We start from the raw sequence: 25,925 nt of genomic DNA on the forward strand, positions 1-25,925 counted from the left end.
GGAGAAAACACTGGGAGAGTTCAGAAGGAGGTGCATGTCTGGGTTCCAATAACAGTATTTATACAATCACATTATTTGTATATATCTACCTGCCTCTGTTGAAAATAACTATCTCGTTTCAAAGTGTTTTCTCTCATGTTCTCATTTTATTCTGCCTGACTTGTGAAGCAGGCAGAGTCATTAAGACTGTGTTTCAGATGAGCAAAGTGCAGCAAGAATGTTTTAAACGGCCTGCTTAGATCACGAACACAAACAGGCAAGAGTGGAACACGAACATCTCAGCCATTTCCTGCAGGAGTATCTAGAGCAAAGGGCGCACAGTGAGAAGTTCTATAACGGCACGTGAAACCTGGCAGGTGTAATGAAACCAAGCAGGCAGCTTGGATTTAAAAGAGCAGGACGCTGGCAGCCTCTGAAGGTTCTGGAGACGGAACATGACCCAGTAACAGTCCTCTACTCCTGCTTCTCCTCAAGTCTTGCCTGTAACACCTCACCCCATAGGCCTGTCCTAACCATAACCATCCCGTAAGGTTCACCCCAATTTTTTTGGTCCCATACTGGCTTTTCCCTTCCATTGATTTCACTCCACTAATCTCCCGTAGCCGGTTCTCAACTGGACGTCGCAGTCCGCCGAGCAAGAACACTGTTCGGCTCACGACAGGTAAACAACGGACGAATGAATGAATTCCTGGGACCTCCGCAGCTTAGTAAGGCTACCCTGAGTTCTTACAACCCTTCCAGTTGACTGGGCCGGCACGGGCAGGCCGCCGCCCGGGTGAGCTCCCGACCGCGGGGAACGAAGCGGGGAAGGCCTGACGGCCCCGAGTCCCAGGGCCACCGGGAACCCGGCGCGCCCACCTGAAAACCGTCGGGGAAAGTGGTGGAAAACGACGCCAGGAGGGTGCTAGTCTCAGGAGTCAAGGTACCCAACCCTGGGGGCCAAACCCTCAGGGAGAACGAGATCGGAGGGCGAAGGAACCTTTTCCCGATTCTGGCTGCGGGAAGAACCCGGGCTGGCAGCCTCGCGAGATCTGGGGTCGGGATGTCTCTGCGTTGCCTAGCGACGGGGAGGACGCTCGCGGGCCCCCAGGCTAACCCCCGCTGTAGCCTTAAATCTCCTACCATGGGGGAAGAAGGCGGCGGCCGCAGCTGTGGGACCACTATGGAGCTGCAGAAGCTGAAGCAGCAGGCGATGGAGTACTACCGGGAGAACGACGTTCCGCGCAGGCTGGAAGAGCTGCTCAACTCCACCTTCTACCTCCAGCCTGCAGACGTCTACGGGCACCTGGTAGGGACCTGGGACCAGCACCCTCTTCCCTCCAGCCCCCTCCCCCCGCCCCGCGCTGCGGCAACGCCATACGCCTGCGCCGCAGAGTCGCGCACGCGCGCTGCCGCCGCGGGGGTCGGGGCGCGTGGTCGGGCAGAGACGCAACCCTGAAGGAAGGAAGCAGAGAGGAAACCTGGGTGAAGGAATCTCCAGTCAGAAAGTGGTGGACTGGAAGCAGCTAGAGGAAAGAGGGCTCTAGGCGGACTTGTAGCTACGGCGACAGCTCAGGGCCTGGCCCTCGCTGCCTCTGGGCGGCCTCCCCCAGCTGCCAGTTGTCTTTTTAATCACAGACCTTAATACCTCCTAGCTCAGTTTACCAACATTCAGCGGCCTCCTCTTGACCACGGGACGAACGCCTTGGCATTCGCGACAACTTGGCCTCAGCCTACACCGGGTCCTCGTACCCAGCAGGCTCCCATCGCTTCCAAGTTTCAATCGATTTTTGAACCTGTGCTCCTTGGCTTGTGCGCCCTTTTGTGCCTGGATGCCCGTCCCACCTGACCAGCTCCCAACTAAATTTCAAATTTAGATCAAAGTCTTGCCCACTTCGCCCTGGACCAGTCGTCCTTCAGCGTTCTTGCAGCACTCCCTGCATGTATTAACACCCTCCCTTGGCAGCTTGTGAGCTCCTGTGGAGAGCGGGGCCTTTTCATATGGTCCTTCTAGCCCCTGTGCCAAGCGAGCGCACGATCTGGGCACATTAGCCTTAAGGAGTGGGCGGTTAAAACAAAGGCAAGCGTTTTCTCAATTCCAGATCCGTAAATACTAACCAACACCTACCTTCTGGAAGGCATCGTGGTTGGAACTGGCAGGAATTTGCTCTGTGGTGAGGTAATGTGACAAGACGGAGCAGAGTATGTAAATGCTGTGAAGAAGCATGATGTATTTACAAGGTTCAAAACCACTCTTGTTGAGGCAGTGAATATAGGGGATGTTCCATGAGTGTTTATTTTTCTCAGTAGTGGCCTTTACATCAAATCGGGGGTTGGGGAAGGTGCTTACTGAGTAACTTGTGCTTTGTGCTTTATGTGATTTCACTTCATTCTTAGGGCCACGGTGAGGTAAACATGATTCCTGTTTTACAAAAAAGGAACCATGGCCCAGTGAATTTAAATGATTTTCCCAAGGGACACAGTAAATGACATTAAGAAATCAAACCAAATCTGTGTCCTTAGTACCTAGCAGAGGGCATGGTGCATATGGACACTCGAAAACTATTGGTGGAATGAATGAGTGAATGCAACTCCGAATTCCATTCTCTTTCCACTGTCTCTTGCTGGGGGAATCCTTGAAAGTTAACTAGTCTAACTTCTTCATTTTACAAAGACACCAAGACCTTGTCTCATGGCTACTTAGTACGAAAGGTAAGACTGGAAACTTGGACTCTTGTCCCCAGTGTAAAACTCTTCCCCGTCTGTTAGGCAGCCAGGACTTTGGTTTGCACTGTTCTCTGGGAGCTTATACCTGAGTTAGGGACAAAGGCCACAGATAGATGGGGTGATACATGATTGTGTGCTCAACTGAGGATCAGATCGCTATGTGTCTGTTAAAGGAATGCAGGGGTGGGGAAGACCCCTGTGGGCTCTAGCATCTCGGAATGTTGGCTTGGGCTTCAGAGGATGTTCAGGGATTGGACTGGCAATAAGGCAATCTCCCTTCCATTGTCTCAGTCCCTGCCTCGTTTTGGGCATCCTAATTCTCACCTGGTCTCTCCTATCAAGTCCATCCCACGTAGTGCTGCCAGAGCAATGTTCCTAATCCCAAATCTGGCCATCATTCTCTTGCTCAGAAACCTCCTGTGGTTCCCACTTGCGTGCTGAGTAAGATCAAACACGTTCCAGTGTGTGACTCATCATGCCTGCCCCTCCCTCGGGTAATAGGCTTATCCCTCCCTGCCTCCTCCACGCAGGCCCACTTACTTTCCCATAAAGCCCGAAGTTTCCCACTTCTCTCCCCTTTGCTTATCCTGTTCCCTCTTCCTGAAGTATCTGCTCCTTCTCCCCCTTGTCTGCCTCTTGAAATACTTCACAACCTCCAGTATTCAATGCAAATGGCATTTTTTCTATGCTTCTCTACATATTAGAAGACTTCAGGGATGGGAAACTATTTCTAGTAGAAACTAAACTAAATGTGAATGACTTTTTAAAGATAAATTCAATGTGGTATTGTGATTTTTGTGTTTTTTTGTGTGTGTCAAAGGCAAACTGCTTTTCGAAACTTGCAAAGCCTCCCACCATATGCAGAGTAGTGGGGAAAAATGTACTGGATGGACTGGGGCTTCCAACCCTACAAGTGGAAATATTCTGCACCGTTCAAAATTTTCCCAAGGTAGGAGGTAGCTTAAATGTGTTCTCCACTGTATCCTGGCTCCACTGCTTATATTGGCATTTATTATCTGAACTGTGGAAAATTAATGTTTTGAAATTCAGTGTTTGTGAAATACACGCACACTATTTGTAGGTAGTCGTGTACACAAAGCGTGTTATCATACACTGTACCATGATGGCTTTATTAGGTTTAAATGTACTATTGGTACAGACATGGCTTGCTAACTTAAATATGACCTAAGATGGAGAAAGGGCAAACATAGTTTTAGAAATCTGACATTATTAATGTGATGAGTTCTATAAATCTGCAGATAGGTTTATAGACTCATATATCTATATATAGACCTATATAGTTTTATAGGATTTATAGGTATGTAGACTGGTCTGCATAAAGAGAAATTCATTTTTGTAATTCTAATAATCCATTTTAACTATTACGTATTTGTTGTTACAAGTAATTTTGCTGCAGTCTCTGGGAGAAAAATAATTATGACTGATTCTGTGTCCCTTTAGCTATTTATTGAAGAAGTCGTGATAAAAATGAAGTTTAGTGTAAGGTTTTTATAAGGGTATTTTAACAAGGTAATAATTTTAAACGTTCCTTGAAGTTAGGTCCCATAGTATTTCAATAGCTATAAAAATATCTCAAAGAAAATTATAGATTCTCATTTTCTCTTTGAAAGGTGGTAAAATATCATATACCTCAAAAGCTGGGTACATTCAGTATCCTATTTCCCGTAAAAGGGAGGGAAAATGCAGAACATGTTTATATTGTTTTCAGAACATATGTTCTGTGGTGATCTCAACTCACTTCGAAGTCCACGAGAACACTTTACCTGAGCTAGTTGAAGCGGAGAACATAGAGAGGTTGGAGGCCGTCAGCACGGCCGTGCGGTGGGTCAACGAAACCATCACCCAGGAGCTTCGAGGGATGGCGCCCTCCAGCCAGGCCGAGGTGGACCAGGTGCTCAGGTAAATCTCACACCTTGACCTGTAAGTGTCCAGTATAACTATGTACTTCTTTTCTTTCCATTTTACCTGCCAATAATAAAACAGGTCTGTTGTATCTACAGGGTACAGTTAGGAAGTCGATTAAGAAGCATATGCTAAAGCAGCAAAATTTAGCTTAAAATGTTGTTTTTCTTCTGAAAACCCTGTTATTAACATTCTACTGTGTAAGGCTATGTAAGGCTTTTTGGCCTCTTTTTATGCATAGAGCTTTCGCAGGACTCAGTGAAAAATTTCTCAGGAAAAGGATTAAGTTAAGAATCCGGATGACGTCCTTTCTGTCTCCCCACCTCCTCGTGTGCCTCCCATGAGGGTCTTTTATCCTTTTATATCGTCACAAGGGGTACTTACATTTTGACCTCCAGACACAACCAAGTCTTCCAGGTTTTGCCTGTATGTTGACCCTAAAATGTGAAAACCAGGGAAGTGTTTAAGAGGGGCTCTATGATTATTGTCAACGCCCAGCCAAGTTTGGCTTAGCATTACGTCTCCTCTTGTGCAGGTCCAATGCCACAGCTCTCTTGGCCAAAGAAGGTTAACTGGATTCTCTTTCTGTAAGCTTCATCGCTTGCTTAATTGTGCAGAACATCACATTTTCATTTGCCTCAGAGCTGGAGCATGACCTTATAAAAAACGTTTTTGAATAGTTTTTGGTTGTCTTAGACTTTCTGAATGCTACTCTACTTATTCCGCGTGTGTGTGTGTGTGTGTGTGTGTGTGTGTGTATGTGTGTGTGTGTGTGAGAGAGAGAGAGAGAGAGAGAGTGTGTGCCTGTTATTTGCTGTTAACATAGCGTTAGTTTTTTCTACCAAGTTTTCTGTTATTCCTTGTTTCATTTCATTTTTCCCTGGAGTTTTCCTTCCCCAAACCTCCCATGTTGTCTGGTTCCTCTTTAGGCCAACTACAGATCTGTTCCTTGTTCTTCTGTTTCCTGGATCCCATATCTCCTCTTGAATTGCTAGTTTACATCCTTTAAAAGTAAGGATGAGAAAGAGTATTTGGGATGTAAATTTTTTAACTTCTTACATGTGTGGGAATGTCAGCACTTTGCCTTCATGGTTGACAATTTAGCCGAGTATAGAATTCTTATTTGAAATCAATTTCTTTCAGTACTTTAAAGGCACTGCCCCACCACCATCTGATGCAAATCTGATTCCCCTGTCTTTTTTTTTTTTTTTTTGCTTACTTTTTATTGTTGTTGTTTTGTCTTGTTTTTTGTTTGTTTTTTGTCTACAGAGGTTTTTCGCTCCGGGGAGCTGAAATTTTATGTAGATGTACCTAAGTTGGATTTCCTAACGGTTTTTATTTTAACTGTTCACCTTAAGCATGTCCCTCAAAAAAAAAAAAAAAAAAAAGAAAAGAAAGAAAAGGAAGTCCCCACATAGTGCTATACATTTTACTGTCTATTTTTGCCTCATTTTTCTTCTGATGGTCATTTATTCAAAAAGAAAATCCAATACCCCGTAATCAAATTTTATCTAAAAATTTTACTTTTAAAAATAACAAGCAGGGCTCAAATAATTTTAAAGTCTTGAAACATTTATTTCCAAGCCAAAATAAATTTCAGTTCTTGAACACAGTTTTATAACAGCATCATTTTTTTAGTCTTGGAAATTGAAGCTGATTTGTTGTTAGGTAGATTAAAAAGCAGAGTTAACTATTGAAACATATTGGGGTCAGCACTAAAACATGACCAAAATTATAAGTAATATTCCCAAATAAGTCATTGTAAAGCCATATTTTCTTCCCATAAAGGACATTCTTTGAAAATAAAGTACAAGAAGATAAGGAGAGAAAAGAATCGGAAAAGAGCCTGGAAGACTCAGCAGTGCCTATACCTTCACCTCTAACACCACCAGCACCTCCTCCACCTCCAGCCAAAAAAAAGGGACAAAAACAAGGTTGGTGGCGTCTCATCTTGCAGAACCTTTAGTAACAAATGTGGAGGAAGAAAAGTGGAACCTTGGACTGCCTTTCCAAGTTAGAGTCTCTCTGCTGGAGACCTAGGTTGGGTCCCCACCACGTACCATGCATCATCCTCCATGCCTCTTCCTTGCTTGAGGTTACTATGTTGGATAGGCATGGTTTTACCCCATCCCACCATCCTTTTTTATTTGTAAGATAAAAATATTTGTTACCCAGTGGAGAGAACGCACTAAACAAAGTGCACTGAACAGTGGCAATGCCCAAGGCAGGGAAGGGGAGGCACAGGAGACCTTCAACTGCTCCTCAAAATTTCCATTAGCTCATCAGAAAGCCTCTTTCATATCCTTTGATGTGGATAACCAACATTTTGTCTGTCCTAGTTTCTCAGTCCCACTTTCTCATTTCTCAGTCTCCTATTAATAAAAATTGTCTTGGAAAACTGCTATTTTAGGGCAGATAATTGAAGTTATCACAGCCCTTTGCTCCATGCCTTCTAACATATTGCTAACCTCAGCCCTGCCAGCATGTTAACTCTGGAGCTGCTGCTTGTGTTGTAGCAGTGTTTTGGACGTCTGTCCACCTAGAACACGCTCCTTAAGGGCATGAATCGTGCCTCATTTAGTTTAGCACAATGCTGGGCACAAACCAAACACTGCATAAGTGTGGGTTCCACTGAATAAGAAAGCACCAGAACCAGGGATCAAGGAAACCATGGAGACAAGATTTCTTATTTCATAGATTCAGATACTGAGGCCCAGAGAGGGGAGGAGAGTTGCCCATGGCAAGAGAGTCATGTTCGACCTATCTCCTGTTGGCAGGGTAGGGGTGGCCACTACAGGTAGAGACCACCAATAGATGTTCGTTTGGTCGCTGCTGCTGACTGATAGAACTTGGAATGTAGGAAGGGAAGAAGTAGGAGGGGATAAATTTGCTAACCATTTAATGTCTTAGGTGCTTACATATCGTATTCCACTTATCTTACCTGCTGAGTCGGGTCAGTAGCTGTGGGGAAAGAGAGGACAGGAGGGACACTAGAGATTTATTATGGACACCATGGTACCCGATCAGACTGGATGGCTGTGAATATGTGATAGTGAAAGGTGGGTAAGGATTCTGGGTGGACGGTTAGATCTGGAAGGAATTTCTAATAGAAAAAGGCATCTGTTTGGAGTTGGCAAGAAGGATCACTAGTTAGATATACACATGAAGAGATGTTCAACATGAAGTTGGGTGTACAAGAGTTGTGACAAAACATAGAAAAACAGGGTTTGGAATTCAAAGACTGTCCAAATCCTCTCTTCATTCACTTTCTGTTAGATACTGGGCAAGTCTCTTAACCTAAGCCCCTGGTTACTTATTAGTGAGATAACAATATCTTCACGTACGATTGTTGAAGGAGTTAATACTGAATGTTCTAAAATTCCTTAGGCAGAATCCATGACTCAGGATCATTTGAGCATTAGGGAGTAGAAAGTAAAATCAAACAGAAACTTCTCAGGAGTTGATGGAAAATATATTCTTCCCAGCCTCACTTTTCAACTTTTCTTTTTTGCTGGGCCTTCACATTTATAAGTAAAGCATTTAAAAAATATAGTTTTATCATAGTCAAAACTTCATAAAAAGTAATCTTTTATCAATATTTTTTTTTCTTCAGGGAGGAAGGATACCTTTACAGAAAAACCAATTCTACCTCCAGAGCCTGGCGAACCGGTACTCTGCGGCAGCATGGCCATTGGGGCTGTGTCACTTGCTGTTGCCAAAACCAGCGCCATGCTGGACAGTAATCCTCTCTACTTAAATATTGCGTTACTGAAGCACCACCAGGTTAGCACCCGTCATATTCCATTGCAAGGACCCATGAGTTTCTCAGGACAGATGAACCATGTTTCTCAGTTCCCCTTGCTTTCCTTCTATTTTCAGGAACATCCAGCAAAGCTAACTGTACCTCTGCTGATGGTGTCTCTGGTCAGCTGTGGGAAGTCCTCACCTGGGAAGCTGAATTTAATGAAAGAAGTGATTTGTATACCCCATCCTGGATTAACAGCTAAACAAGTACCTTAACATTATCTCAAACTACTTTTTCTAAAAAAAAAAAAAAGCTTCATCATGGCTGAGTTTTTAGTGTATGCCCCCAAGGTTTATGACACCAAGGGAGAGGGAATTAAAGATGCAATGAGAAAGATATATTTTAGGAAATTAGGGAAGTGGGAAGAAAATACGACCGCAGACAAAAGGGAACCACGTGTAGACCACCTTGGATCTCTGACTCATGCTAGTGACTCACAGAGTGGCCATGGGTGGGTAAGTGCACAGGCCTTGGTGCTGGAAGGTGTTATTTGGGGCAATCGCAATACCTTTATTTACTCGTCTGTGTACTACGGCTGCAACAAGCGACAGCTGGCACTTCCATAGCAGCCCATTTTGTGAAGTAGGAACTCCAGGGCCCAGCAGATTGCCTGGCACGTGAGACAGGGTTAGCGCATGTTATGGAATACGGTATGAATGAATCCTAAGTGGCATCTTTACTACTCAGAGGTTTGCTAGTGTCTAGTTGTTCTTCAGTGGTGTAAGTGAGCCAGTGTGCCTCCTTAAATCTTCATGAAATATTCTACCAATTAGGCATTAGAGAGAACGAAACACTTGTGTTCTGCAGTGGATGTTTTCAGAAAAAGTGCAGGAAATTTCATCCCCTCTGATAACACACTGAGTGATATTTTATCTTCGCTACTGAAAATCATTTTTGTTTTTAAATCTCATGATGATTTCTTTATGATAAAGAATTCTTTCTTAAGGAGAGTAGTCATTACCACACTTTTATTGATTTTGGGAGACTAGGATTTACATCCGGCTCACCATCTGTCAGATCATGTTCAGATCCTGGCGCCAGGCTCTTTTCTTCAGTTCATATTTGTCGTGCTATTTGGGTACCAGAGCATTTGGCACGCTGTTCTTTATCTGTCTCCGTATGCAGATACCCCCCACATTGGAATACACTTTTCTACTTTCTAAGTGACAGTGGATTTATACTAATTCAAACACTGTCATGCAGAATCCCTTAGTGACCTGTGACATGTACTGCAAGGACGTTGGTCAGGAGACGGTGAAAGAAGAGGAAGTTAACTTGATCCAACCAACTGAACCAATCAGTTCTGAACAAAGAAGAGAGGATAGTGAGGAAGAAGAGCCTCTCATTCATATTCAACCAAATAAAAATGGAGGGCTGAAGATTAACATTCAGTCTTCTGATTTTGTAGACCATATGTAATTCACTAATCAGGAAGCCTTATCAAAGACCCTATTAATATTCTGAGTTAGAAATAGCCATGTGTGTTATATATTTTTTGTTTTTAAATCTCAAGATGAGTTCTTTATGATAATTCTTTTTTAAGAAGAGTAGTCATTACCTCACTTTTACTGATTTTGGAAGACTAGGATTTTTTTATATTTTTATATTTAAATTCTAGACTGCAGTTGTGGAAGATGATGGTTATTCTACTTACAGGGTGTGGAGATGCTTCTGGAAATTCAGAAACATATAAACAGAACAATTGAAATGGTATGTAAAGAGAATCTGTGGTATCTAATTACTGGCACTTACCTTCTAGTGTCCAAATTACAGTTCCCTATGGAATAAAATCAATATTGTTATTGATATGAAAATATATTGTTGCTTTGGGTTTCCCATATAAGCCAAGTTTATATATCCCCTCACTGGCTACAGATTCAGTTTCTAATGGAACTTAATCTCAGTTTGATTTCTGAGGCAGCTGGCTCTGTGCTAAGATTATCCCTAAAGATTTGCAAAGAAAGAAAGCATTTGGCCACCAGTTTCTTATAATGGTTAAGGCCCAGACTCTTATGCCTGCTTACAACCCTGGTATTGGGCAAACAAGCACCCCTGGCTGAGCAGCCCTTATACGGGAAGTCACAAAGGCAGGATGGGGCCGCTGTATGACTCACTGGTTGTTCCATCGGATGCTAATGGGGGAAGCATGCAGTGACTTGGTGGGGCTGAGGGACCCAATCCTCGCCTGTGGGGCTTTTTAATTTTATTTATTTGAAAAGTACTTTTATTTTGAAATAATATTGCATCTTACAGAAAAGCTGCAGAGATAGTGCAGAGAGTTCTCAAATACCCCTCACTCAGTTTTCCCCAAGGTTAACATGATACAGTATGTTTACAACAGGATATAGTATATGATATATGTGATACGTTATTTATAACATGATATGGTACATTTATCAAAACTGAAAATCCAAAATGCTACATTTCTGTTAACTAAACGCCAGACTTTATCCAGATTTCATTGGTTTCTCCTTGAATGTCCTTTTTCTGTTCCAGGATCGTATTCAGAATCCCACATTCATTTAGTGTGAGGCTTTTAAACTACATGATCGGAAAGCACTAGCTCATTCTCCAACAGAACAGGGACCGAGATATAATCTGAGTAGGATAAGAAGGGACTTTGGTTCCAATGCTGTCTGGCCAGCAGAGTCTGTAACTGCAGGCAGGGCACACCAGCCCCTCCCCTGTCATGACGGGGGAGGGTGGCTGGGGCCCAAGCCATACAATTGATTAGAATTGCTTTAAGCACCAGTCTGGAGCCAGTTTCCGGGGGTGCTTTTTAGGAGGCCAGCTTCTTTGTGGGGGACTCAGACTTGGACAGGTTAACTCTGACCTTGCATGTTCTTTGGCCCTTTCTAGCCATGTGACCTCGAGCCAGTTATATAACCTCTCTGCCTCAGGTTCCTCATCTATAAAATGGGTATGATAAATTGTGAGGAGTAAAGGAGCTGAATATATGCAGCATGCTCAGAGCGGGAGCTAACATAGCAGTGAGCAATACATGGTGGTGACAGTTGTCAGAGCAGGTGGAGGAAATCAGGATATTTGAGCTTTCAGCAATCATCCTGACTTTCAGATTTTTAATTATACAATTGATTTTTAATTAAATGAGTAGCTCTCTGAATATTCTTGTGAAAATTCAAATACTGATAGAGCTACTCACGCCCAGTCTCTGTACTAACTCCCCCTCAGTTACCACACATACAAATATAGAGTGCATTTTGTGTTTAAAATCATATAAAATTCTGCACAAATCATTATGCAAATTGCTTTGTATCTGCACTTTTAATATAAGTGTTCATCTTTTGCTGACACCTAGGAATTCTTTGTCTAATAAAGGCTTCAGTCCTTTCTCTGTGTTTATACTTATTTTTCTCTGTCATGTTTCATTATCTTATGGAGTCTTAGGGATTTTTTTTCTTTTTCAATTTTCACTTAGTAAAATGCATCAATATGTTCTTTTAGGGCAGTGGTTCTCAATGGGGAGTGATTTTGCCCAAGGGACATTTGACAGTGCCCAGAGACATTCTGGGTTGTCCCAACTTGGAGGGCAGGGCTCTGCTGGCATCTGGAAAGCTGAGCTCAGGGACGCTGCTGTACATCCTACAAAGGATTATCCAGCCGAAGTATCAAGAGTGCCAGGGCTGAAAAACTGCTTTAAGGCTTTTTCTTTTTTGCTCTCAGGCTTCTTCAGGGAGGCCAGGCTCCAGCAGCTCTGGGCCACAGATTTGCTGCTTTTTAGACAGAGGGTTCAGCACTCCCATAAAACCCGCAGGCATCAGCTTGTTCAGAGTCCCCTTCCGTGACTCTTGCACAAGGAAGTCCTCTTGCTCTGTACTCCCCATCACACCTCCCTCCTTCCTGGTTGCCGTGTCTGCCTTGCTGGACCTCAGCTCCCCAAGGCAGTGCTCCTGTGTGTCTTGTCCATCACTGTCTGGCACATCACTGGCTGGCACATCGATTAGCTTCCTATGTTATTTTTTACCAGAGTTCAGCTGGCTCCATAATGAAAAGAAGCAGGATAACTTCTGTATTTGCATATATTTGCGTGTGAATCATGCTGATTCTTGACACACATGCCCCAGTTTATAGAGCCAGTAAATACCAGGCATTAAAGTGCATCCTTTAAAAGGCTAAGTCCTTGCTGCAGCATGCTGTCAACACCCCCAAACTGGGAACGTCTCTTTGGTAATTCTCTTTCCTTTTTATGTCAAAAGACGGTACATACATCAGAGTCACCAGATTTGATGACCTTTAGCTGTTTCCAGAAGTCAAACCCACCCTGTAGGAGAAGTGTTTGTACCATGAGAATATTTAAAACAATCTGTTGAGCCTTTAAAGGCATTATTCCTTAAGGACAAGGAGGGGGACTTAGTGTCCTCCTGTAAAAAAAAAGAGTTCTTGTACACAGCAGAAGTCAGGGCATCATGAGCAAATGATTATTCATATAAGTAGAAATGCATGAATATGCTTATTCATACCCTGTACATGTGATTAGAGGCCGAGTGTACGGATGAACTAAAGTGGCCATGGGCTTGAATTTGAGAAATAGTTTGAGGTTTATGAAATTAGAGAGTGGCTGGCATCATCTGTGTGTGTGTGTGTGTGTGTGTGTGTGTGTGTGTGTGTGTGTGTGTGTGTGTGTGTGTGTGTGTGTGTGTGTGTGTGTGTGTGTGTGTGTGGCAGTGTGACCGGCTTGGCCCCAGAGCAGTGGACAGGCGTGAGGACCTGAACTCAGCTTACTGCCACAGACATGTCTGAGAATCCCAAGTGATATGTATTTATCTTCTGTCCCACAGCCCCCTCCTCCAAAAACAGAGACAAAAAAAGGTCACAATGGAGGCAAAAGAAGTCAAGTAAGTAAATATGTTTGTTTGCCGCACTACTCTGTAACAGTTCGCTTACCTGTTCCCTGCCCCTTTTCCTCTCCCATAGGCTTTTTGCTCCAGGACCCGAGTTAACATAGATGGACATTAGATGGTGGTACTGCTCCAAGGGCACTAAGCCAGGCCACCCCCAGAGCTGAAATGTCATTCTGCCCCCGCCTCTCTGGCAGCAGGCTTCTAGGCCAGCACTGCCCACAGTTGTCCAGCCAGCTGGAATCTCAGAGGGCCTGGGAGGCACTTACGATGGGATACACAGGGACACACACATCGCACGTACAGTAGGACTACGTGGGAAGCCCTCTGGGTGAAGTGTTGGGGAACACGGATCTCTCTCGTAAGTAGCTCAAAGGCATATGGGATGTTCTGGATTTTAATTTGACTACTGCCAAGGAAAGAAAGAAAAGGCACAAGAAGTAGCCGTTTTCTTTCATCTGGTCCCCAAAAGGCACTGAGGCACCATTTCAGATGAACCATTGCCGGAGCTCAGACTTTGCCCGGAGAGTCAGGCAGATGAGCCGCGTGGCTGCGGAGCCTCGGGAGACCAGCTGCACTTGATCAGTCCATCACTCTGGGGATCGTGGGTGCTCTGACAGATACCCCTATGATACCCCTGAATTTTTAGCACTATAGTTAGAACAACCAACAAGAACCTCAGAGGTGCTGCCGGTGGACAGGGGTTGCTCACGTGTGCGATATTTGCTCTGATAAGCCTGCAATCCCTGCGCTGACATGAGGGCTTCCAGGGTCTGTTGAAGTCATCAGCAAGAGGGGCTCGTAAAGGATAAAAATAAGTTCCCCCTCCGCCTTGGGAGGGAGAAGAGAAATGTGTGAATAGAAACAGCAGTAAGTAAAATCCTTGACAGGTGTATGTACTGGAATGAGCACAACATGGCACCATCAGACCTTGCAAGAGAGGCGGGGGCTGGTGAACAGGTAGCCAGATCTCAGCGCTGTTCCCTTCATCCCAGCACGTTGTCTGATGTGTTCTGAGAAACTTGGACCAAGATCAGCCCTTCCCGAGATCAGCTTTAGTAGGTTTTTTCCCCACTATTGGAAACATGCTAGATGGTAGATTCTGGAGAGGCAGCCATACCAGAATTAGAGGTATGGACTCTAGCTAAACTACCTGGATTAAAACCTGTTCCAAGTTACTTAACACTCTCTTTATTAAATAGGGACAGTGATAGTACCTGCTTCATGGGATTGATGTAAGGAGTAAATGTATTGGCTTTATTTAAAGTGTTTAGATTAGTACCCAGCATTTAGTAAGCACCAAATAAGTGATGCTTTCATAGTTTTGAAGGCTCTGTCATGAAACTCCTACGTTGATACACAAAAATTTCCCCAACCATTCCTTTGCTAAATAAAAGTTTCCTTTCATTGACATTAAAAATGTTAGATGGTTCTTATAATTAAATAGTACTATCAGGAATAAAAATGGGATATTTATACCTAGTTTCATGTTTGCTCTCGAGTTCGGTACACACACACATACACGCACACACACAACTTACTGCCATTGCTTTAACTTATGTTATAATCGCGTAGTGACAGTTCATGACAAGGGCACATCAAGACTGACTTTGCAGTCAAAGCATATGGCTGCCTTTCCCTGAGGTCATTTGGGTGCTCCAGTTTTCTTCCACTGTAAGCCATCCTCAGTGCTGCATCCTTTTGGCTAAAGTCTTCAATCTTTTTAAAAATAAAACCTTTCCTGAAGCAGAGTTCCATTTTTAACAGTTACATTCTTCTAAAGGAAAATGGAACATAGGAAAGAGCAGGTTTGGAGGAAGAAGACAGTTAGGGGCAGGCAGGCAGACCTTTACAGTGACAGAGTCACCAACCTGGTGGTGATGGCTCAGGTTAGTCCATGTGCAATGGTAGAGCCAATAAAGAGATAACATGGGCAACTAGAGAGAGAAAAGTGTGTTCCCAGGTCAAACTTGAAAACCTTGAGAGTAAGAAAATCATCCCCAGATACTGTAGGACAGTCATCCGCCCAGATGAGTGGGAACTAGGGGCGGGATTAATCGAGCATCAGAGGGACCTCACCTTTGGAGACTGTGTCTGGTTGTAAGCTGCCAACCACTGGAAGCTCCAAGAATCTTACTGTGCTGTATTTACATACATGATCTTCTTTTGATCTTGCAGCAGCCAATCACTGGCAAGATGTCCCATCTTGGCTGTTTAACCATTAATTATGACACCACAGAGCAGCCACTGCTTCTAATACAAGGGATCTGTGCGAACCTAGGGCTGGAAATGGGAACAAATCTGCATCTAGCCATCAACTGTGCTGCACACGAGCTGATGGACTATGTAAGTTTCCACTCCAGAACATTTACTTTTTGTTGAAGTCCCATTATTTTAAAATTAGAACTCAAGAGAAGAGCCTATGTGTATAATTTCCAAACAAATCCTGTTTTTAAAATTAATATCATGTGACTGGTCAAATATAAATGGAGTTGAGAAAGCCAAGTTAGCTAATGACCAGGCAATAATGTAACCATGTAACTAAAAATTTAACAGAAAATGTCATAATAATTATGTATAGGAATTCTGTAGTAAAAGTGACTAAAATGGATCGCTTACATTGCAATTGTGAGAGCTATGGAAAAATAATTTAACAAGCTGGTGTTCTACTGAGTACGTTCATTTGGTTGGTGGATGCCTAGTTGGTCAAGCATGAAAAGTGGCTCATTTGTAACCATGACTTGAGAAGCCCTTCTAGACACATGGTTGTTGACGTTTCTGCTGGTGACTTACTTTTTAAATATAAAAATACGTACAAGTTACTGAAATTCATAGAGAATAATTAATAATAGTAATTAAAGTAAAACTCAGGGGACTGAATAGGATTCCACTTTAACTTGCAATTCTAACTTTTAACTTCAAAGGAAATCTTAAACAGTATATAAGAACCCTAAATTTCAGCTGACTTCTTAAAGTTTTTACTTTTCTAAAAAAACTAAATGCATAAAGGGATGTTTAATGTAATTTCTTATTCTTCACATAATGATTTGTTCCTAGGCACACCATTAAGAAAAATAATTACATGTTTTCATCAGCAGCGTATACCAAGAACTATGAATGTGCTGACTGCTAGTGCTAATTAAAATGGGTATTTATTGCTTATGTTCACTAAAACGCATTAGCTTGATATCAGATAATTCTTACAATGTTAGTTCAAAGTCATTAGCATTTCCTGTTTAACAAGATAGGATTGTAAAAGTTTTGCGGTGTAGAAACTAAAAGTTCTTGCTGCTTTTTAATGTGAAAAAAGGTATAAAATCTTTTCAGTTATAGACTTCTTAGGAAGCTGCTTAATTCCAATGTAATCCATTCTGCTAGGAGCAATAGGAAGGCATAGAACCAAAGAGCCATTCTAGTCCATTCCACCTCCCTCCCAGTACCTAACTATCCCAGCTGCCAGCCCTGAGCACAGACTCGACGTGGACATAATGGTGCCGGTGTTGCAGACTACGCCAGATCTTCCAGCTCTGTGTAATTCTATCCTTAACGACGTGAGGGCTTTCCGGACTTCAAACGAATAGGTTGCACTAGAACTCCACTTTCAAAACAATATTGTTACTACCAGAACTTCCATGCTTGCCTTCGGTCTCTTTACATTTCATATTGGTGGTTAGTATCTCAAAAGCCTGGCCCTGCTTTCAAATTTTAGAATATTCACAGGTAAAAAAAAAATAAGCAATTTGTTCACTGTGAGTTGAAAGATGGAGGTGCCAGTGAGTAGGCAGGTTTGCATTGCTACTCTGTGTGTGAATTTATGTTATTGCTCATCACTCAAGCAGCTAGGTATCTGGCACCATGTCATAAAACTTAAGAAAGAAATTATTCCCCTCCTACTCTGTATTTGTTTTTTGTGCCAGAAGGCTTCATCTGAAGTCAGTGGGAAGAGCTCTGTGGGGCATAGAGAGGAATGCTGACTTGATTTTGCCAGTTTCAGATATTTAAAGTAAAATACATAGATTTCTTTTCTTTTAAATTTTATTTTAGTTTTTTCTTCCAGTTTTAAATTTTCTTAATTTTAGGTTTTATTTTTATTTGGGGGAGCAGGTAATGAGGTTGGTTTGTTTATTTAATGGAGGTACTGGGGATTGAACCCAGGATGCTAAACATGCACTCTACCACTGAACTATACCCTGTCCCCCCAAATGCATAGATTTCTCATGTGAATGTGGCCTGAAAATGTTTGCAATCTTTTATATGAAATGAATGAAAATGTATTTCAATCACATCTTTAATGTTTGAAGAATTCATCATTTATTCTTTATTTTAATATCTTCCTTACACTTAATCAGAGTAAAGGAAAGTATGAAGTGATGATGGGAACCTACAAAAATGCAGCTGAGATGGTTGACCTGTATGTGGATCTGATCAACAAGTTCCCTTCAATTATTGCCTTAATTGATCCTTTCAGGAAGGAGGTAACAGGATTCACCTTGAATTTTATAGTAAAACAGAATAAAATCTCATTCTTTTGCATCTGTAGATTTGAAATGTGTTGTAATTTGGACTGGGCCTGAGTTGCTTTATTTTGGCATTTGTGAGAAAAGGCACTTGCTAAACAAATGAATAGCAGAAGCTCAATTACACAGGCGTGTGCCTGCCTGCAGATGAAACAAGCACTCGCAGCGCCCAGGAGTGTACCTGCGTGTTTACAGGCCACCTAACCGACGGCCGGCGAGCCCCCTGTGCTGGCTGGTGCTTCCATTGGTTAATCACATGTCATTCTCAAGTGCTCATGGAAACAGGACTTCAACTAGGCCAAATGTTTCCTAACCTAAATCCAGCTACGACACATGCATTAAAGTTACAAAACCACATTTTAAAAAAGTTTTTGAGAGATTGAGGTTTTCTGATCTGTTCAAACTGATGCATCTGACAAGGGTTGTTTATGTGCCCATTGAAGGACGATCTCTCTCCCTAACCCGCTTAAACTTCAAAACTTTACATTCTTGATTTTGAGAATTCGCGAACCATTAGCTATAGTGGGCAGATATCCTCTTTGAGATAACTCAGCTATTTCAATTTGGGGGACAAGAAGTGTGCTGGATCTTAGAGCCCCAGGCTCTCTCCATCCCATCTTTCCTTTCACGGCCTGGGATACACCCCAGCACCCATGCAAGGTGCTGACTCATCCCAGTTCTTGAATCTTGCCAGACCTGTCTTCTGCTGCTTGTCCTGAGGCACTGGCCACAGCTCTTTTTAATGTGATAAGATGCCCCTGTATAGTCTACTGGTAGGACAGGTTGAAATCTGGTACAGTGGTTGGGAGACTTTGTATATTACTATTTAAATAACAAGCATTTCATTTCACTTGGTGGTCTCACCAATAAAAAATAAGGATGTGGAGAATGAGGGTCTACAGCCCTGCAGGCTCATTTCTTTCAGCTGTCTTGTTACCAGAAGTAACATTAAAATCTTCTGACCAGCCGGTCGTTAGCCGCATTATAGATAACACAGTGGGAGGGAATAGCCTATGTTTGAAGGACATCAGAATCAATGTGGAGAATAGCATTTAATGTATGTTAACATTTTTTATTCGCTAGGTCTTTTGGCTCAAGTTTAATCACTTGGAAGTTTCTGTTCCATGAAGCTTGTTAATTTGTGTGGCTTTGGTATAGGCACCATTTAGCCACAAATGCAAAAAACCCCCAAAAACAAAAAACCTGTTTTGTGTATCTCCAAAAGGTGTATAACTCTGATTATGTGCTAAATGAGTCCTGTCATTTTGTAATGATGCTTATTAACACATTATAATGATCAATTCTTAAATATTCACCCAGGACTCTGAACAGTGGGACAGCATCTACAATGCTCTTGGTTCCAGGTGTTACATAATTGCAGGAACTGCATCCAAAAGCATTCCTAAACTTCTAGAGGATGGGAACGTCAGTGTCCTCAGACAGAGTGGGCTCATCATAAAACATACGAATCAAACTACGGTGTCTGACTTGGTGGAAATAACCAATCTTATGGACAGTAAGTAAAAGTATAGGTCTGACAGACTCATAATGAACTTAATTTGGTCATACAAGAAGCCAAAAATATACAGTATTATCAGTTAATAAAAAAGCATGGAATAACTCTTGGAAGGGAAAAAACCCCCCAACTATCTAAGAAAGATTTGGTGCTAGAAAACAAAACACAGCTTATTACTGATTCACTTGTTAATGTTCCAATGACGGCACCATCCAGGAGCTCATCCCCTTTGGGGGTGGGGGTGGGGTGCTACCGCTGCCCTCTCAGCTTCACACAACACTGTAGTGATTTTTTAAATCACCCCCACACTGGCTTTTTTTCAGTTCCTCTGGAGTTTTATCAAAATCTTTACAACCTTGAGGTGACTGAACAAGCTGTTCTTTCAGCCTAGAATGCTTTTGCCCTGTACCGTTTAGTTGGCCGGCTGCTCCTGCTCCTTCAGGTCTTTTTGCCTTAAATGAAACCCCTTCGGGTATCTATGCCTTCTCTGACCTCCCCCACCCCTCGCTGGTTGCTCTGAACCTTTGTCATCCTGTATTTTTCAGTTGTATTACTGGCCACAGTAACGTGTTCCACTGTTTAATGTCTGGTATCCTCCACTGGACTGTAAATTCCCATAAGCTGGTGGGAGTCTTGTTCACTTATGCACAGAGCCCGAAACCTGAATATTGTGAGTGGGTCTCAGGAACCAGGCTGGCTAGTCTCAGACCTGGAGCAGGACTCAGAGCACAACTGGCAGCCAGGGGCTGGGCTGGTGCCAGGGGCTGGAATGAAACACTTGTAGTCCCGGAGCCTGCAGGCTGCCCCGGTCCAGGGCCCAGCAGAGTGGCTTGCAGGGGGTGGGTGGGCAGCCCCAGGCCTGGCCTTTCCTCCGGGACCACCCTGCGGCGGTCAGTCTGTCATTCACTCCAGATCGCCGCTGTGCTCCTGCCTCTGAAACACAACACTGTCACCACAGGAAGAATTTTGGCAAATTTTAAGGGTTTTGAGATCCTCAAGTGATTGATTAAATACTATCAAGACTGGTCTTCTAAATCAACATTCAGAGCAACAGATTCCTTTGAATAAAATGTCACATGATGAATTGTGACATCCATTATTTAGGCATATCAGCTCCCCACGTGCCCTTGCACTTACTGTGTATTTTGACTGAAAGATGCACAGTTTTCGACACTGAATATGGATGACCTTGAACTGTGTCTTATAGCTGTGGTCTTAGAAATGTGCCCATCTAATTTGAGCACTTTTCCTCTTTGTTAGTAATAATGGTGCCTCTTAGAATTTATGTTATCTTAAATTTGAAGAAACCTGGCATCCATTTAGTACTTACCATCTCAACTACTGGAGAAGGGCAAACAGATAAAATCAGGGTAATAAAAATGCAAATGTTTGGATTAGAATTCTCAGGTGGTCAAATAATTGACTCTTCACAATTTTAAATCTCTGGAAAATTTTAAATTTTGATCCCAGAGGCTCATATATTTGCTGATTGTTTCCACACCTTCTAACACTGAAAAGAATTCCTCTGTTTGTAGGTAAGAAGCACGTCGCTGTCTTTGGAAGTACAGAAGGAGAGTCGTCCGATGACAGCCTTGTCGATTTGGTAAGTGCTGAAAACCGGTCAATTGCACAACTGCCAAAACACTGCTTTTATCACCAATTGGTATTTCAGAGAAATGCAGTCTTTGGCAGAGAAAGTCATGTAATCTTTTATGAAATAGACTTGCTTCCTTCCAGACAGCTACCTCTTGCAAAGAGCTAATCTTTGAACTTTTAAAAAGAAGAAAAATTGAAGTCCTGGGGAAATGATGAGCACACTTAAATGACTAGGTGTGTATTTGCAATCTTACCTCCTAAAACGAAGTGAGAAAGGCCAGAATGTTCTCAGATAAAATCAGCATGCTTACCTGACTGGTAGAGCACCTGATGTATAGTCACACCATCTCTTTACCCTTGACGCTCTCAGCGTGTAAGCAGGCCACTTGACTTACGTGAAGATGAGAAATTAACTTATGATAGAGAAACCACAACAGCACACAGAGGCAGTGTCCTTTCTCCCTAAAGAACTGTTTGTATTTTAGCAAAATATGACTCCATTTAAAATAAGTGTTCCCCGTCCTTCAGGCTGTTGGACTTGGCGTTCGGTTTATCAAGTTGGGAGGTCTTTCTCGCGGCGAGCGGGTGACAAAGTACAACCGCCTGTTTGCTATAGAGGAAGAACTTGTCCAGAATGGAACACTGGGTACGTGCTGCTTTCTTGCTTTGTTTTCACTAAGCCATGAATAAGAGAACAAAGACTGGAAGGTGGGGAATAGAAGGCTCTCAGCAGGAGGGCAGGGGAATCCAAAGACGATAAATAAGTGCTGACAAAACTAGGATGGCATCTGCCACAATGTGGATTGCCTTCTTAATGGATTATCTGTTTACCTGACTGTTTAAAGCCCTCGCCCTTCTTCTTGACGAACGGGCTGTGTGATGCTTTTCAATAGAATTAATTGATTGGAATTTCCAAGCCTACCTTTTGTTATGGTCCAAATTATACTTAAGGGTTCTCTGCACAGCACATGAAAGTTAAAGGTAGATGTTTCCCTGGGGGTTCTTGGCAACAACTCGTTTTACTTAAGACAAATAGCACATTAATTTAATATACCTTGGAAAGGCTGTGGTCCCAAGAGAAATGAACCAATCATTTATGACGTCAAATTGTGTAAGTCTGCATGGGTGGAAGCACCTTGGGTACTGGCTAGCTGGAAACACCCTAAATATGCATTTTCACTCTTTATATATTACTGACTGGGATAGCCAAAACACAGCGTGTAAAGACATTCTAAAGAGACCAGTAGTTGTCTGTGTAATTCTAAAACTATTTTGTATTTAAAAATAGAATTGATATACTGAAAAAAGTATGCTGATACTTACATACTACAAATGAAATCTATTCAGTGAGACGTGTCATAGAATGTATTGTGGAACGTATACCAATTATTGGACATGAAAGCAAGGAAGGGGTCCTACTCTGTGACTCAGTGTAGGTATTTTTAAAAAGTAAAGAGACCAATAGAAATATAATTTAAAGTGTGTCAGGTTTAACAGATGTAACGACCTTGAAACACATCCTAAGATTTATAGAAAAAGAAGATATAATTGGGAGACTGTTTCTGAGTCATGTAAGGGCAGTCAGAAGTTAGTTTGTACTGTTTAGTGTTAACATGTCCACATGAGGGCTTGTTTTTTCAAATAGGTAAAACTACATTGTTCCTACATAACATCTGATAATTTTTTAATTTTATCCTGACTTGTGGAAGCTTTAGATTCCTTAAATGACCTATCATATTTCCAGCCAGACTTCACCACAAGGGAAACAGCTGCTTCAGGGCATCAAAAAGGACTCCGGTGACCGGAGGCCCAGCCCCTCCCTGGTGACAGTGCAGGCCCCCGAGCATTCCGGAATGGATTAACAGATTAATGAGGATTCCTCTGACATTGGCAGTGGTCAGTAGATGTGAAGGGGGTCCAAAAACTGGAAAAACAGATCGCTCCACTGAGGGACCGAGTAAGAAATCCTGGTAGAAGCTTGGCCACTGAAACACCATCACTGCTTACGTGGACCTGCCTGGAAGTGTCTAAGTCCACAGCAGTTTATCCTGGAATAGTTAGTTGGCAACGGTTTGTCTTGACAAAGAGTAGTTCATCTTTCTCTTACCTTTTGCTGCTAAGACTGCCCAAAGTCCACTGCACATCAGATGTTCCAAAATGTTGTCTAAGGGCGCAATGCAGACTGAACAAAACAAGTGTTGCAGTTAATGTGGAACCAGCGACAGGTCCACTCTCAGGTGGTTGTAGAAGCCTTTCATATAGGGATGACACCTCTGGACAGTTCTGAAGATGATTTCCTTTAAATCACGTAACAAATAACATCAAAATCGGCACCACTGGATTAGACAGTACACTTTATTGTTGTTTTTTAATAGGTTTCAATGAAGAACACACATTTTTCTACTTGAGTGAGGAAGCTGAAAAGGCTGCCGTGGCTGGTGAGCTGCCCGGGCCCCCGGGGCGCATCTTCCCCACAGAAGTCGTGGAGGAATCAGTCAAAACATGAGCACACTCCGGACGAGGCTGCGCACTCCCCCGCCTACAGCCGCACCGCCGCTGTGGTGGGACTGGTAGCTCTGAAGTATGTCTTCATTTTGGTTTTGCTCTAAAACTTCACTAACTTGTGCGCTTTTTCTTCTTTTAATTTCACTGGTGAAATACAGATAGTATTTTGCCAAAAATTACACCTGTGAACCTTGTCTGCCAGCCATCACATTTCTATGGGGATTTTGTTTGTATCTGAGCTCTCTCCTTTCCATGTTGGGGGCTCATGACTTAGTACAAGAGTCCAGTACTTTTGTCGCCAACTCCACGCTCAAACACCTCAATTATACTTTACAAATCAAAACAACTCTGAAAACAAAAATCTTTTACATTAGGCGCTCTCTGTGCCAGGAACAGGAGTACATCTTCTGATTTGATCTTACATATCCATGCTAGAAAGCACAAACACATTTTTGTAGCCACCCTCATGCAGAAGTATGAGTGTTTCAGGATTTTTGTAAGAGCAAACAGCTTCCTCTCACTTTCCTACCCTTAATTCCCTTTTCCCTGATTCCCACCTCTTTCTAAATTTTAGTTTTCCTTTATTATTCATACCGTTGTGGGTCTCCTTAGATCCTTTTTGGAAAAAGAATGAGTGTAAGTGAGTTAGCACATCAGTGAATGAATAAATATTCTTAAGGCAATGAAATGCCCAGTTATTTTCACTACAGGATTTAGTAGGTGATTAAAAATGCTGCAACATACAGATTGAACTGTCTTTTTTGAAAGCCAGTGTTGGGGGTACAGCAGAGGAGCACTAGAAGTAAACATTTTCAAACACAAAGCCAGTGTTGGGGGTACAGCAGAGAAGCACTAGAAGTGAACATTTTCAAACACATACCTATAGATATAATAATATCCAACTGCTTTGTATGATTTAGATTCTCTGTTAAAAGTTACCATTTGCTTTTCCTACAAATTATATAAACTGCTATGTACTGACCTGTGGGAGAACTGGCTAAGTTTAGATTTTTGATACATTCTGTAAGTTTTTACTAAGCACACTGAGGACCTCTCCTTTTGGAGAGTACTAATAGGGGAACTTACTGGCCTTATGGTAGAGCCAAGGTCTTACTCTAAAAGCAGGCATTTAAAATAGCCTCAGTGTCAGATTCTCTCAGAGCACAGGCAGGAGAATTGGTTGGTACCACCCTACGTTGGGAGAACTGTGGCACAGCCTCTGGCTGTTACTGCCTTTCTGGATGCTTACTGATGAACAATGGGTTATGAGAAACTGGAAGAAAAATTCATTTTAAAGTCAAGAGGAACATAACTAAATGTTCACACAGCCTCTGCACATGTACACATGTATACACACACACACACAAAGTAAAATGTGGGGGAGATCATAGGAGAGTATGCACTGGAATTGTGATACAAATTATAAGTAAATGAATGAAACCAGAGGAAAAATGTGCAACTAAGTTAATAACTAAATTCAGTTAACCAAAGAGGTGATTTATTACCTCAACCAAGTCAACATGGAGCGCAGCCTATTCACCGTTTGCTCACTTGAGGATTGGGGTCACAAGGGACATGGAGCATTTTAAATTTCTGAAAGTGATAAGCAGTTTCTATTTATCGATTTTTCCTCTCTACATATATGGAAAAGAATATATAGTAATAGATATAGAACATATAATATTACACGGACAAGAGATGAAAGCAGCTCGTCATACACCATACTGGACAATGGCAGTGGGACTGGGGAGTGTTAGTGCTCAGAGGAAACCACACAGAATCCAGTCCTTCAGCAAGGCCTGCTTGGTGATCCTCTTCAGGTCAGTGATGATGACGGATGGTTATCCATTCTCCACAACTTCCTGCCGTATAAGCTGAAGTTGTTCCTTTATCATGAAGGTGATTAAACATGCACAGTGTGCACTTACAAAAATCATCCACTTTGTTTTTAAGATTCTGTGACACAGACTATCATTACCTGACATACAACCTAAAAATGGTCTGGGAGGAAAATTAATAATCTTTGCCTGTACTGCTCCATTTCGAACAAACATTTTACTGTTAACAAAAAAGGTAAGGAAGGAGGAATTACTGTGAGCAGCCAGAGCCAAAGCACCCATCTTCTTTACTCAGGCCAATCAAGGCTGGGTGGCCTTAGCCCTGTTAACTCTTGCCAATCAGGATTTCCACAGGACTGATCAACTGCTCACGCCACTGTAGGTGAGGAGTGTATGTGAGACTAGCTCAGATACAAAAGGGTGTTAGAATTAATTTTATGAATTAATTTTAAATGCTTTGTGATCATGGTGAAGGAATAAGCAGCTCCGAAAAGGCAAGAACACTTTCAAATCCAGTGACTAACTGCTGCCTGGTCCGGCTAGTGTATTTCACCAAATGGCCAACTCCTTGCCCTGGAAAGGGTGCGTGATGAACTGGAGTGACAAGTGTATGTATTTTCATCTTCCTAAATGTGTGTAACACACATGCCAGCAGACTGG

The 25,925-nt window shown here is 42.5% G+C and overlaps 2 protein-coding genes across 7 annotated transcripts in view; one reads left to right on the forward strand and one right to left on the reverse strand.

Annotated features, from left to right (window-relative positions):
• LOC105095098 (heat shock 70 kDa protein 12A) overlaps positions 1 to 25,925 on the reverse strand; it is a 272,860-nt gene that overhangs the window by 156,047 nt on the left and 90,888 nt on the right. Inside the window, exon 1 of one of the 6 annotated variants that reach the window (XM_010987208.3) lies at positions 1,123 to 1,199. The exons of the other annotated variants lie outside the window; for them this stretch is intronic. Within the exon in view, the coding sequence (XP_010985510.2) occupies positions 1,123 to 1,125 (3 nt within the window). The 5' untranslated portion in view covers positions 1,126 to 1,199. Of the gene's footprint in view, positions 1 to 1,122; positions 1,200 to 25,925 lie in introns of those variants that run through there. 6 annotated transcript variants of the gene reach the window in all.
• On the forward strand, positions 1,072 to 25,265 carry ENO4 (enolase 4). The gene is made up of 14 exons (XM_031461842.2): positions 1,072 to 1,288; positions 3,527 to 3,655; positions 4,436 to 4,626; positions 6,418 to 6,563; positions 8,243 to 8,412; positions 8,509 to 8,640; positions 10,091 to 10,144; positions 13,234 to 13,290; positions 15,472 to 15,639; positions 17,643 to 17,768; positions 19,131 to 19,326; positions 20,862 to 20,929; positions 21,451 to 21,568; positions 23,298 to 25,265. The coding sequence occupies exons 1-14, from the start codon at positions 1,124 to 1,126 to the stop codon at positions 23,426 to 23,428; spliced, it is 1,851 nt and encodes a 616-aa protein (XP_031317702.2). The 5' UTR covers positions 1,072 to 1,123; the 3' UTR covers positions 23,429 to 25,265.

Source organism: Camelus dromedarius, chromosome 8 (genome assembly GCF_036321535.1).
Source record: "Camelus dromedarius isolate mCamDro1 chromosome 8, mCamDro1.pat, whole genome shotgun sequence".
NCBI classification, from domain to species: domain Eukaryota; kingdom Metazoa; phylum Chordata; class Mammalia; order Artiodactyla; family Camelidae; genus Camelus; species Camelus dromedarius.